The 14,004-nt window shown below is 44.9% G+C and overlaps 2 protein-coding genes across 2 annotated transcripts in view; one reads left to right on the plus strand and one right to left on the minus strand.

The window, feature by feature from the left end:
- The window catches only part of LOC106887808 (transmembrane channel-like protein 2), a 37,268-nt gene extending 29,704 nt beyond the window's left edge, over positions 1-7,564 (plus strand). The window contains exons 18-21 of the mRNA XM_014941552.1: positions 1,027-1,266; positions 2,945-3,070; positions 6,456-6,534; positions 7,433-7,564. Coding sequence (XP_014797038.1) covers positions 1,027-1,266; positions 2,945-3,070; positions 6,456-6,534; positions 7,433-7,564 — 577 coding nt within the window. The remainder of the gene's footprint in view (positions 1-1,026; positions 1,267-2,944; positions 3,071-6,455; positions 6,535-7,432) is intronic.
- MYRIP (myosin VIIA and Rab interacting protein) overlaps positions 1-14,004 on the minus strand; it is a 414,556-nt gene that overhangs the window by 399,408 nt on the left and 1,144 nt on the right. The gene's annotated exons all lie outside the window — the stretch shown is intronic.

The raw sequence follows: 14,004 nt of genomic DNA on the forward strand, positions 1-14,004 counted from the left end.
TTTTTTTTTTTTTTTGTCGGGGGGAGGGAGCTGTTCATTATTTAGAAAACCTGCCCGTAAAGTTAGAAATCACAGAATGCTATGAGGTTGGAAGGGACCTCTGGAGATCATCTAGTCCAACCCCCCCATACTAAAGCAGGTCCACCCAGAGCAGGTTGCACAGGAACACGTCCAAGCAGGTTCCTGAGACAGAGTCTCCACTACCTCTCTGTTGTTGAATGTTCCAATCCAGCTAGAATAACCTTTGGAGTTTGGTATCTCTGATTGTTTGGCTTTCTGTACTTCACTATAAAAGTGGAAATTTAAAAATGCCAGCTTTTGTTAAATGTTCCAATCCAGCTAGAATAACATTTGGGGTTTGGTATCTCTGGTTGTTTGACTTTCTGTGCTTCAATATAAAAGTGGAAATTTAAAAATGCCAGCTTACTCATCCAAGAGGAGTAGCAGCAGCATAACTGCAGCAGAGAACAGGTCTTGCAAACCCCACTCCTCTCTCATTTTATAAGTTTATTATTTTTCAGTGGTAAAAGTGTATTAAGATGGTCCACATGCTGTGGGAGGAGATCAGAAAGGGCTTTGGGGGCACCACAAGCTTACATGTCAATGCAAGGGTGGGCACGGAGCCAGGTGTGACAGCACCAAAAGCAGTAGCCAACAGCACAAAGCGCCCTCACCTCCTCTGAAATAAAGGTTTCTTTTGCCACAGGCTAATTATTTCCACCCATTTCCCTACTACAACATCTCTGCAGGCTCAGGAAGGTCTGTCCCTGCTGTTTACTCTTGCCTGGTATTTTCCAAGCACTGAGGTGTCCAAGACCTCACTGGTCCTTAATGTATGGTTACCATACTCCTACGTGGATGCAGGCAGCACAGGGGTAGAACAAGCCAGCCTGCTATACTTTATTTATGGGTAAACTTGCCACCACATGAGCACTTTATTTCCTTCTTCTGAAAATAATAATAATAATAAAAAACCCCTTCCAGTCTGTCAAAAAACACCACCTGACCTTCTCCTTTCCTTTTCAGGATGGGCTCCTTTTACGCTCCAGGGCTCGTGGGTATAAACGTGCTGCGCTTATTAACCTCCATGTATTTTCAGTGCTGGGCTGTCATGAGCAGCAATGTCCCTCACGAGCGAGTCTTCAAAGCCTCCAAGTCCAATAATTTTTACATGGGACTTTTGCTGTTGATCCTGTTTCTCAGCCTCCTGCCCGTGGCTTACACCATCATGTCCCTGCCTCCCTCCTTTGACTGTGGACCCTTCAGGTACCAGTGAAACACCCGACACACCGGTTTCTGCTCTGACACATGGGATTATTTTCACAAAATTAGAACTCTCCAGCAGAAATTGTGAAGTGCCTCCATTCTCAATCTGGTTAAATTGGTGGTAACGGGCCGTGCCCAGCAGTGGGCAACACACACCAATGAAAGCAGCAAAGGACAGCAGGGGTGGGATAGCAGGGTGCAGCCCCCAGGGAAAAGCAAAAAAACAAACAAACAAACAAAAAAAAAAGGCTATGGGAGCACCCATAAGGCTCTTAAGAACATTCTGGGAGCAAAACAGGGGTCCAAAGCCTCCTTCTAAGACCTTCCATAGAGCCAAGAACTCCCATAGCATGAGATAGATTTTACGTGTTGAATTTTTTTGGAAAATAGCAGGAAATTGATAGGCTCGAGCCTGAAGAGTTGCAGCTTTTTTTCTTTTTTTTAAATTAGGACAGAATCAGCACTGCACAGAGCATTCAGTGGACCAGATTAACATGCCAATAAAGTCTAATTTGATTGAGTAATGCCATTTCCTGTGCCCCTTGAATCTGACTCAGCAAGGAGCCAGCTTGGAACAAATTGTTCCTGTAGATGCACCGGTTTAGGTTATCCACTTGCTAATGGAGAATGACAATAGAAAGCTAAAAGACTCCAGGGAGAAGGCAAGAGACCAAAATTTCCTCAGTTCTGCAACAAGGACAGGTGTCAACGAGCAATGTCAGAAGATCTGACAGGAAACTTGTCGCATGCACGCTATCATTTGGAGATGACTAATCTGCAATGTGAAAGAGCTATTTCAATTCCCAATCAACCCTTCAAAAGCCACTCAGCCTGATTCAGACCCTTGGCACACCTCTCAGCTCGACTGAAAGCTCAGCTCTCTTGGGTTTTAGGCAGTTGATGAAGCTGGGGTACCACTTAGCCAAGTTTGTCATTATTGACTCTCATCCTCAGGACAGAGTCCAATGCCTTCCTGAGCAGAATCCTGCAAGATCCCAGGAGGCACCAAGCCCAAAGATGAGGAATAGCGCTCTCCGGGTTCAATTCACAGACCCAGAGATGCTGAGGGGAAAAGAAGGTCAATTATGTAATCCAGCCTTTTACAGATTTGTTCTCTTTTCATACAGAATACTCTCATCTTTTTTATCAATCTGGTGGGAAATGACTCTTTCGCTGAGTTTCCTATTAAGCAATAATCACAGCTTGCTATTTTTGTCATTACTTAGCAGCTCTTCAAGTTGGCACATTATTTCAGAAAGCTGGAATTTGTGTATGGAAAGTCATCTCTCCCATGAAGAGGCCATATTTAACAGGATATTGATCAGAAACACACGGCTGCTGCACTCTGTAGGGTTTTATACATTTCAGAGGGGTACATAAAACTCACACAAGAGCCACACATGGAAATAAATATATTATCTCCAGGAGCAAGTTGGCCTAGCAAAGGTTATTCTTATAATCAATGGGGGTGGCTGGGGAACGGATGGACCAATAGATAATTTAAAACAAAGTCATTCCAGTAGAATTTGTTGTCAAGATCCTTGGTGGCCAACAGCACTGTTGGCAACTGATGTTCACTGAAAGGGAGGGGACTTGCTACTTAGCATCATTAAATTAGGGGCTATTTTGTCCCTCCAGGAAATACCTACGCTTCCTAACTGGCCCTTTGTCTTTCCAGTGGAAAGAAAAGGATGTATGAAGTCATCCAAGAGACCATCGAGCTCGATTTCCCACTTTTTGTTGCCAAGATCTTCAGCTACGTGGCAAATCCAGGATTGATCATACCTGCAATTCTGCTCATGGTGTAAGTTTTCCTCGCAATATCATGTGCCTGGCTGGGGGAGCAGGTTGGAAAACATTGCTGGGACGTCAGTGAGATTTGCACACAGCTTCTGCTGAAATAATGGCCCATCCAAGGGCAAAGTCCTTCTCCTTAACCCCTCTACCTTCCCTTGCTCAACCCAGTTTCCCAAAACTTAGATTTCCTGACCCAGTTAAACACAACCTTGCAGATGAAACACATTGCTGACAAAGGCCTCGTGGATATCAAAGCCATCACAGCTTCCATAGGAAAAAAAAAATTAAGTAGCCAGCAGGAAATAAAGGGACAGTCGCAGCCCAGTGCCTTGTGGAGAAGCAATTTCTGTCACAGCTGGTGGTATTTACAGCACTGCCAAGCCAGGCATTCAGAAATTACACATTCCAAAAATATGAAGAGTTGTTGGTTTGGTTGGGTTTTTTTTCTCCCCTCTTCCCTCCCCACCCCAATAATACATCTGAAATTTGTTTTAGAATGATCAGATAACACTGTCTGTGAAACCATACTTAATTCCTAGCACCTTTCAGCAGCACTAGGACCAGGACAGTTCTCTTTTTTTTTTTCTTTTTTAGAGAGATATTTTTTGGCATTGTTCTCAGGATTTCCGTAGCTATCAAAATGAGGAGGAGAACTGTGGCCAAATTTTACAGGCAACTTTGAACACTCAAAGAGACTAAACAGTGGGAGACACAGAGAGGCTTGGGGAGCATATTATATATGCTTCCCTGCTCAGACTCTTCCTTGGGCATCCACACACATTGGAGATGGGCCTCCAGGCTGATCCAGTACAGCCCTTCTTGGGCACTGTGATCCCTCATTCTGAATAGGTTACACTGAAGATAATGCCATTAAATTAAATCAAATACGAGTTCCCATGTTATGAAGCTTCTTATAGAAACAGCCTGAGAAAAATCCCAATTAAACTGAATATGACCTGTCATCCCCCTGCCTGCCTCGAACTAGTTACTCATTTTAACCTAAATAAAGATGGTCAGATACTGTAACTCATGCAGACAAATCCTAACGTTAGAAGAAACAGATTGGATACGTGCAGGAGACAAGAAGTCTCACACTACATCCCTAGCATGGCCAAGCATATTATTGAGTTATTAGCTCCATTCCTGCGGGCGTCACAGTAGCACTAGCAGATGCTACCACAAACACGAGATGAAGACTGCAGAACTAATCAACCCAAATGGATGACCTTTGCAAAAGGGCTGCAGGTTAGGTTTCTGAGGCTTTGAGGCAACTCAAAAAAGAGGTCGTGGGAGAGTGGTAGACCTCTGAAAATAACGTTTTGCTCAATGACAGCCTCCTGCCCTTCCCTCTGCTGACAGCTGGGACAGGGAACAGCACAAATCCAGTTTATCTGCTGAAGAGATGTCTTTTATCACCAGAGGTGGTTGGAGAGTGGTAGACCTCTGAAAATAATGTTTTGCTCAATGACAGCCTCCTGCCCTTCCCTCCGCTGACTACTGGGACAGGGAACAGCACAAACCCAGTTTATCTGCTGAAGAGATGTCTTTTATCACCCTTTCCCATTCTGGGCTAGTCCCACACCACAGCCTTCCCATTGTCTGTCTCTCCTCAAGGCACCACCTTGTCTCTGCCCCAATCACCTCTGCAAACTGAGAGATACCCAGTGTCCACATTACCTAAAACATCCTCATTTCCCACCCAGATACCTAATACCCTCAAAGGCTGCACAGGCAGTGTATTTGTGATTTCCAGTCCTTCAGCTACTAAGAGAGTCATGTCCTGAAGAAGTGGGTGCACTCATGGTGCCTGGGCAAGTCAGATGAAGAGCCCCTTGGCAGTAGTTCTCGCATGCCCCGAGAGCATCAGGTGTCCGGCAGCAGCACTGCTCACTATGTGCACACAAATTCTTCCTGGGATGATCCCAGACAAAATTATAGCTACCCTACAAAGGCATTTCCTAAGGCTTGGGTCCTTTCCTGGTCTCAGAAACTTTATCATTAAGGGACTCAAATGTAGCACACCATCTTTGTATGGCTACAAAAATTATCTAAGTATACAGGGAGACAAAGTCTAATTACCTCAATTAAGATTTTGCCGAAAGGGCAAGACAACACTCCTTTTGCTTACAGTCCTGTAACTGATGGTTACTCACCAAGACTGACTTTTGGGTTAATACCAGGCAAAAGGAAGCAAATGTGTTTCCTCCAGACAGACCCCTGCAAAATCCCTTAAGAAAGGTCATCCGAAGTACCTTCTCCTTATCTCCCACCTGGAAACCAATATGCCAGTACATGGTGCCTTGTTGGTTTTTTTTCCTTCTTTTACAAGAGCATTTTCTACTTTACTTTTTAAACAAAAAAACCCAAAAATCTCTAGTGATGAACTGAATGGCTGGTGCTTTTCCTGGGAATGGCTCAGAGTTACCGAGCAGATGATGTTTATAATTTAGAAGAATAAAAGCACTCTACAAAAGCAGGAGGAGACATTTTTGACAACCAAAATAGTACTGGCTGGCAAGTGGCAGTGGTGACAAGGCAGCCCCAGATGCCTGAGGGGGAGTTTAAAAACACACACCTCTCTGTGCACCAGAGGCTGGCAGCCAGCATGCCCTCTCCCATCCCGCTTGGCTTGGTTTGCCCCTGGCTTTGGCGTGCCCTTTTTGCAGAAGAAGGGATTGAAACCAAAGCCAGAGGCTCTGCTTCAACCTGGATCCTGCTTGCTCCCAACGGCCCCTTCCCAGGCTGCAGGATGCAGCTGGTCCTGGCCAAGGTGGAAAGCACTTGAGGACTGTTGCCTTACACTGTTTTCCTTGTTTCCCAGTTTGGTTTTGTGTTTTGTTTGTTTTGTTGTGGGGTTTATTTGTTTTGTTGGGTTTTTTGGGTTTGTTGAGTTTTTTGTTCCCTGTATAACCTGGTGTCTGTTTCAGTTTTCCTTTGAGCCACTGACAAAGGCATGTGTTTTATCAGCTGAGTTGGTTTTCAGCCACATGTTGAGTTGAACAGGCTCACCACCAAGGAAAGGCCCAAGAGCCAAACCTGGTGCCAAGAAAGCCTTGGCCAGCAAAGGTGGAGGCAAGAGGGATGTATGGTCACGTTTATTCTGTTTCATAGAATCATAGGATGGTTAGAGTTGGAAGGGACCTTAAAGATCATGGAGTTCCAACCCCCCTGCCCTGGGCAGGGACACCATTTGGAGCAGCCCTGAGCTACTGGACTGGGTCAGCCCACCTTAGCTGACCGTGCCACAAGGCAGCCTGAATTTTTCCTAAGCCTGAAGACATCTGATGGGAAAACTAGGTGTCAGTGGGTAGGCAAAAATTGAACATTCCCTCCCTGTAAAACTTTCTCTCTCCCCTGATCCCATCGTTACAGCAACGCATTTGTTTTTGCAGCCTGGCCATCTATTACCTCAACGCTGTGGCTGAAGCCTACCAGCGTGCCAATGCAGAGCTGAAGAAGAAAATGCAAATGGTAAGTATGGATCTGGCAAAGCCATCTCTGAAATACCACCCGCTTTTCAGTTTAACGTGCAACATATGCTTTTAGATCGCTCTTCACTTCTGAGCGCCTCAGTGACAAAAAGGGAAAGCACGTTTTATGCTTTTTTCAGCCCTCTCTGATGGCATTTAATGGCTAACCATAGAACGGTCACATCCCATAATTGCCTGCTATTTCATACATCAAAACTACAGTGAGTTTTCCCATAAACTGTGCTTTCCACCTACAAAAATAAGTCACCTCAAAGTTCAAGTAATGTTTTGGAGCCTGAGATTTCCCAGGTATGATGATAAGCCTATCAAAGCCACAGCCAGATTTTTGTACAAGCTGAAGAGCAAAGAGCCATAAATAACAACATGGCAATATCATTTTTAGCAGTAATTCTCAAAGCACTTGAAAAAAGGAGGCTGGTGTCTGTCTCTGCCAGGGAGATGGGAAAAACAAGATACGGGCAGATGTAATGATTTGAATTAGCAGGGTAGGACTTGGACTTCATGATATTCAGAACTGGGAGAGGTTACAACATGCAGAGGACCATAACGCAGGGGACCCCTGAACTAATATGAATTAGGTCTGGCAGCAGGATAGATGCAAAAGCACAGCTCCACTCCGATAATGAGTCTTAATGAGAAACAGCAAAGGTGTGGAGACGTTACTTCCCAGGCTCTCAGTCCTCTGGGGGAAAGTGCTTTCTTTCCGAAAAAAAATAAAGCCTTTGGTCACTGGACCAAGATCCAGCAACCCCGAGCTTGGCAAAGAGATCAGATCCATACCAACAAACACCTAGCCACGCCAACCATGACGCCAGGCCACCATCTCATGGATTACATCTGCCCTTTCAAACTAAACCCGATGCTTCTTATTGATGCAGCAACGTGAAGAGGAGAAAAACAAGAGAAACAACAAAGCCAGCACTAACCCTGCGCTGCAAGATCTGGAGGATTTACTCACACCAAGTACGAAGAGCGAAAGTCACCCCAAACAAGCAGAAGGTAAAAACTAAACAATATCCCCCCCACACCCTTCCTGAAAAGGCTCCTTTTGTCAGCAAATGATGCCCGAGAAGCTGGGGCAATACACATTTGCAAGAGATCTGATGAGACTGGCACAGATTTTGTGCACTTAATGAAAGCCCACCTGCCAAAGGACGTGCAGGAAGGTTTTCAGACCGGATTATGTCTCACGCAGGTTTATCACAGTGTGGGAATTATAATCCAAAATTATGACTCAAATCCCAGCTATCAACCATGCTGATCATGATTGTTTCAACCAACTATTTATTCCGGAAACAACGCTGAAACTCCAGCACTGTTTCTGGGCTGATGAGTCAAGCCAGACACAGACTTTTTCTGAATTAAGATTTTCATTGGAAAATTCATTATGAGTGAGACAAAAGCTTTTTTCAGGACTGCATCGGTCTTCGGGCAAATAAAAGCACACAGTAAGCTCTGCTGAGGGGGTTTGTGGCTGGGCAGAAACATGCAGGAGGAGGTATTGGCACCAGGGTCCTGGCTGGACCTCAAGGATCTACCCTCAAGGTAGGGCAGATCCTCCAGGCTTGGTCTCAACCAGCCCTTTCCTGACCACCAGAGCCTCCTGCTCTTGTTTGTGAGAAACAGTGCAACACACGTGTAAAAATTTTAATTTATCTTGATGCAGAGGAGAAAGGCAGACTAGTGCCACCATAACCATCTGGCATTTAGATGGGCTGTTTCTTGGAGAGGCTGAGACGAGCTGGAAAGTTCAGGCCAACCCAATAGAGATTCCCCCCAGAGCAGACCCACAGCACCCATTGAAATTGAAATAGCGATGGCAGCATCATGATAGTATTGAAAATAAAGACAGAAATCAGCTGTTAGTTATGATGCTCACAAGCCTAGATGAGTACCAGCATGGAAATAGCAATGGCAGCATCATGAGAGTATTGAAAATAAAGACAGAAATCAGAGTTACTCAAGATGCTCACAAGCCTAGATGAGTACCAGCATGGCTGGTAGGACTATCATCTCTTATACACACATCAGTAAGAACCTGCAGAGAGAACTCGGGCAGCAGAGACACATACTGGCTATTGGCCAGGGGCTAACAGTCTTATTTATGGTTTCTTCACTCAAACACAAACCCCCAGACACTTGGGTTATTGCATGCAGAAGAAACAGCAGCCAGTGGGGAGAGGAAGGCAGGCGGTGTTTGCTCTCAAGAAAAATAACATTCATAATCTTTGCTCTAGACAAGAAAATAGAGTCTCCTAATAAAACCAGCCCTGTCGGGAGAGAAGGCAGAGCAGCAGCCCTGGATGGCAGCCCCACGACTGGTGGGAGAGGAGCAGCATTCACCCCACCACCTCACGTGTTCGTGACACAGCCACCCACACTGGGTCTCTGGCCACCTTACCTTGGCCAGCCCAGGCCAAGGGGACACCCAATGAGACCAGTCCCTGGAAGGGGGAGAGGACAGCCACGCTACTCATATCCTGCTTTATAGGCTCAGCAACATCTCTCCTGTCTGACGTTAAAACAGAGGTGCTGCATGAACTATCATAGTTTTAGGAGGAAAGGACTACTGTGTGTTTGTGATCCACTCGTGACTGGCTGTATCTATCCTGGCTCTATCTAAATCAGCTTTGTTTAGCAAGACTTTGGAGTTGCAACCCTTAAATAGCTGTGCTGATTTTGATCACAGAATCTTCCAGGTTGGAAGGGACCTTAAAGATCATCTTGTCCAACTGTCAACATGATTTTGACAAAAATAAACACCCACACAACAAACAAAAAGCAACACCATCACTAAACCATATCTGCCAGCACTACATCAACCCGTCTTTTGAACACCTCCAGGGATGGTGCCTCAACCACCTCCCTGGGCAGCACATTCCAATGGCTGAGAACCCTTTCAATGAAAAAATATTTCCTAATATCCAGCCTGAACCTACCCTGGCACAACTTGAGGCCATTTCCTCTCGTCCTGTTGCCTGGGACTTGGGAGAAGAGACCAACCCCCAACCTTTCTACAACCTCCTTTCAGATAGTTGTAGAGGGCAATAAGGTCTCCCCTCAGACTCCTCTTCTCCAGGCTGAATAACCCCAGCTCCCTCAGCCTCTCCTCATAAGACTTGTGCTCCAGACCCTTCACCATCTTTGTTGCTCAGGATGAAAATCAGCCATGGCATTGCTCAGTTACTACATGCAGGAGGTACCCTTGTGGCCACCAACAGTGGCATGGTGCGCTCGCTCTGTGGCACGAGTGCTTGTCATTCCCTTCAAAGGTTTCTTCAGTTAATAAAAGGAGTGCGAGTTTACCTATCATTTCAAAGGTAGCCGTGTGGGTGTTTTTTTCTGTCCCTCAACCTGAGGAATTAAGCATTCTTTTAAAGAAGTGAGTGGAGGACTCCTGGTAGGCCAGCACAGGAGGAGGTTTTGTCTGCTGTATGTCCACCAGCCTACACCTTCCAAACGTTCACCTTTTTGTTTCAACCCCGCCGTGTATCTCACCACCAATTTCCCTGGATTCCCACTTTGTCAACAGACTATGGAAAGAGGAGCAGTCATTTGCACCATTATCTCAAACCTTAAGACTTCTAATTTAGGAACCCCACCCAGCGAAACAGAGAGACTAGAAGTGCTTTGGCCTAGTTCCTGATACAAGTAGTTAGACATCTCTGATACAATTTAAGGATCATATCTTCCAAGTCTACAGAGCTAAGACCTAGGACTTTCCAGGACTCCGTGGCAGGTCTTCTCTGGGTTGTCCTGCTCTTTTACACCTACAGTTTGTTCCTTTTGTTGACACAGTCCCATCCCAGCCAGCTTAGATCTGATGTTCACATATGTTGTTCTTAAAAATTTATGTATAAAAAAATAAACTCATGTACTTCTGTAGAAACAAATCCATAAATATAGCTTGCAACGATTCCACTACAGCTGAGGTATTTGGGATTAAAAGGTTCTCACCTTGAATTTTCCTGCTAAATGCAACAAATATGTTAATGACAGGAAACTCAGTAATTTCTCCTCTATGGCTTGACAGAGCATTTGACCTTTAGTGCAGGAATTTCCACCCTGGAGGAGCTGGGCAAAGGGGTCCAGTTAGACAGTGTGTGAAGCAGATAGGGAAAAGGATTCCCTTTTTCAAGTTCAAACCAACAAAAGTATTTAGGCATCTGATTCCCTGTAGGAATGAAGAGCTTAAACGTTGTGCTGTGCTTATTTGTAGATCGAGACCTAACTCGGTTTTTTTGATGTCTGTGCTTTATAACACAGAACAGAGCCCTAGAGAAATACTGCTAGGAGATACAAGTGAGAGTCAAATAAAAGCAGTATTCGGAATTTCATCAGAAATTAAATAAATGTATTTTGCTTTCAAATACAGAAAAGCCAATTAGTTACTTGTAGAAGTGGCTGTCCCTGGTGTGTGGCTCAAAGCTGGTTTAGCTGTTCCCAGGCACACTGGGATGATTATTCTTTCTCCCGGGGAGCCCCCATGTGGGAAGCTGCTCATCAAATTCATTTCCTGGTCTTGGAAGGACATTTCTCTGAGGCGGGTCTCACAGATAAGGTCTTGTCTTGACTCTTCACTGCGAGAGCTGGTGGTGCAACAGGGCTGTGGTTGCCCCTCCTGACACCTCTGTCAGCAGAGACACCCAGTCATTGATCTGGAGAAGAGTCAGGCAAGAGAAGACCTTTTTTCAGGACATATTGGGCAGAACATGCTGGGGAAGGTGCTGTCAGCCTGCTAATCCAGGAGGATGTCGCAGAAACACCACAGTGCCCTAATTTCAACCCATCCTGCAGATGCCAGTATCTTAGGGAATGTTCACATAATGAGAAATAGGGTTTCCCTCCTCTGACCTCCTTATCTCACATTAAAACACGATCTAGAAAGGGGAGAAGTAGCTTCTGATCTCACTCACCTCCGCAAGAAAACAGAAAGGGGTTGGAAACATGCCTCTGCAAGAAAACAGAAAGGGGTTGGAAACATGCGTGTGTACACGCATGGAAGAAAAGTGGAGAACATATTGATTTATCTATATACACAAGTAATATAAGGGGAATAAGAAACATTATGAAGAAGCCATTGAGAACTCCAGAAAGGTTTTCAAAACTGAAGAAGCTGAAGCAGACTTAGATGGACACTGAGTAACTATCCCAGGATTTGAATGCTCTCTGAACCAGGCCCCTGGTACCTGCAATAATACTGAGCATCAGAAAGGACAGGATTGTCTCTGGAGCACACAACTGCCCATTAGATAATCAGTCTTTTGAAGGTTTGCTCACCTCTAATTATAATAAGTTAGGTCCTGCCATTGAGCAATGTCTTTTACAAGCTCAGAGGCCACATCATACAGTATCAGGTAGGCAATCATTTCTGCCGACCAGTTGCAAATTTCATCCCCAACTCCAATCCACAATGGAGTTCTCCATTAAAGCACAACAGCTGTGAAGGCTGTAAAAAAGCCAAACCTCAGTCTTCATATTGACTGAAATGATTATTTAGCTCTCCGAGTTTTGAGCCTATTTACCATTTGCTGCTGCGCTCCTTAAACTTCACAAACTCATAGGAGCACTCAGTAGTGTTTGGTTTAATCTCTATTTTTCTATTGTTAGGAACTGCAGTATGTATTTGCCTGAGAATTCAACATTGATTTTTATTTTTTTTTTCCACCACTCCTCCCCCAACATTTGTTGAAAGCCCATATCCATCCCAAGCTTCCTCCAGGGCTCAGGCTAACTTCAAGAAGAAAGAAGGGAAAAAAAGAAAATCCCAGTAGTGTGCAGTGGGAGCCTCCTAGTAACACCTCACACAGCACACAGTTTGCATTCATATATGACTAGAAAAGACCTCTGTATTGCACATTTTTCATATCTTCTATTGTCATTAGCTCAAAGGCTGCATTTAAAAGGTTTTAGTAAAAAATACAAGGAAATACCTAAGCTTAATTCTTTTATTATTCTTCTCACCAAAGGCTTGCTCACAAGGCATCTCTTGTGGGCATCAATTCTTAGTTCGCACAGCCAGACAGAGTATGGGAAGATTGAGCTCAGCATTACTGAAGAACAGAAATCGCAACAAAATAAAAAATAAAATTTAAAAGGGTGATTTTGCAAGACATGTGGCTAAACATGAGCTGTGACAGGGGTGCCAGCGTACACACTCCTCTTTGGGTAAGGAATCCCACTCAACCTTTTCTCTCATACTGTGCTTGGATGTGGGGTGAGATAAGCTGCTTTCTGTACTCACAACAAATAGAAGATAACAGATGCCACAAAACAGGTTTGCTCATAAAGCCAGCAAAGTGGTCCAAATACCTGATGTACATGCAAAGGACACACCAATTTTGTATTCAGGACCATAATACAAGGGCCTTGGCGTTTCCAAAGCAAAAAAAAAAAAAAAAAAATCAGCTTTTCACTCCAAAAGGAAAATAAGTTCCTTCCAAGAGAGAACCTCAAAACATTTGAGCTTCTATTTTCAAGTCACTTACATGAAGCTTTCTAAGGAGAGAAACATTGCACAGCACTGCTCACGGCAGGGGGAAAAGGGTTTCCTCATACCAGCTAACAAACCAGCATTTTGACCCCTCTCTGTGACCACAGACCAGGTCCTTTTGCTGCCACTGAAGCACTCAGATGCAGACCTTTGAAGCCTGACCCTACTGGTTTAGCATCTCTAAACCATGTCTCTTCAAGGTAGCAATGTCCTGACCAAAAAAAAAAAGGAAAAAAATGAAGTGCTCACCAGAAGGCCTTAAGGAGTGAGCCTCCCCATCTCAATTCATGCTGCGTGCAATGTCAGCTCTCTAGGGTTTTTTTTTTTCCCTCTGTCATGCTTTTCTTGCTGCTTGCCCAAGCGCCGAGGCAGCAGCTTGTCCTTTGGCTTCACCTGCAGCCAAGGCTTTATAGCTCAGAAATGATCAGACAGGGGTTTTCCCCTAGGGAAAAACAAAGGCAACTCTGGAAACCAAGGATTTCTAGGTCCTGGCCCGTTTCTCACACAACGTAGTCACCATTGTTGGGTCTGAATTCACCCTCAAATTCTAAATGGACCACACCAACACGACGCTACGCTGCAGCAAGCCTTGGCTTTGCTGTAATCATTCATTTCCAATCACAGGACCCAACTCCCTGCGTCCCCTTCAATCCAGCCACCCATAGACAGGCAAAGCAAGTGGTGAACGTTGTCTCTAAATCTCAAATTGGTACCATGACGTGCTACCCAGCAACACCCTCCTCCTCCATGCACTCCGCAGATGGAGGTCACTAAGCTCCTACAGGTCAGGAGACAGTCTGCCTGTGCACGTCTCCACACAGCTGCTGAGATAAAGACGAGTGGATTTTAACGTGTTTTCAGCATTTATATTATTTTCTGCACCACTCTCTTCCCCAGGGAAAGCCAAGTGTCAGGCACAGGCCCTTTCAGCCACTTACATTCCCCCCCCCCCCCCCA

The sequence above is a fragment of the Calidris pugnax genome, unplaced genomic scaffold (assembly GCF_001431845.1).
Source record: "Calidris pugnax isolate Ruff unplaced genomic scaffold, ASM143184v1 scaffold23, whole genome shotgun sequence".
Classification (NCBI taxonomy): Eukaryota; Metazoa; Chordata; class Aves; order Charadriiformes; family Scolopacidae; genus Calidris; species Calidris pugnax.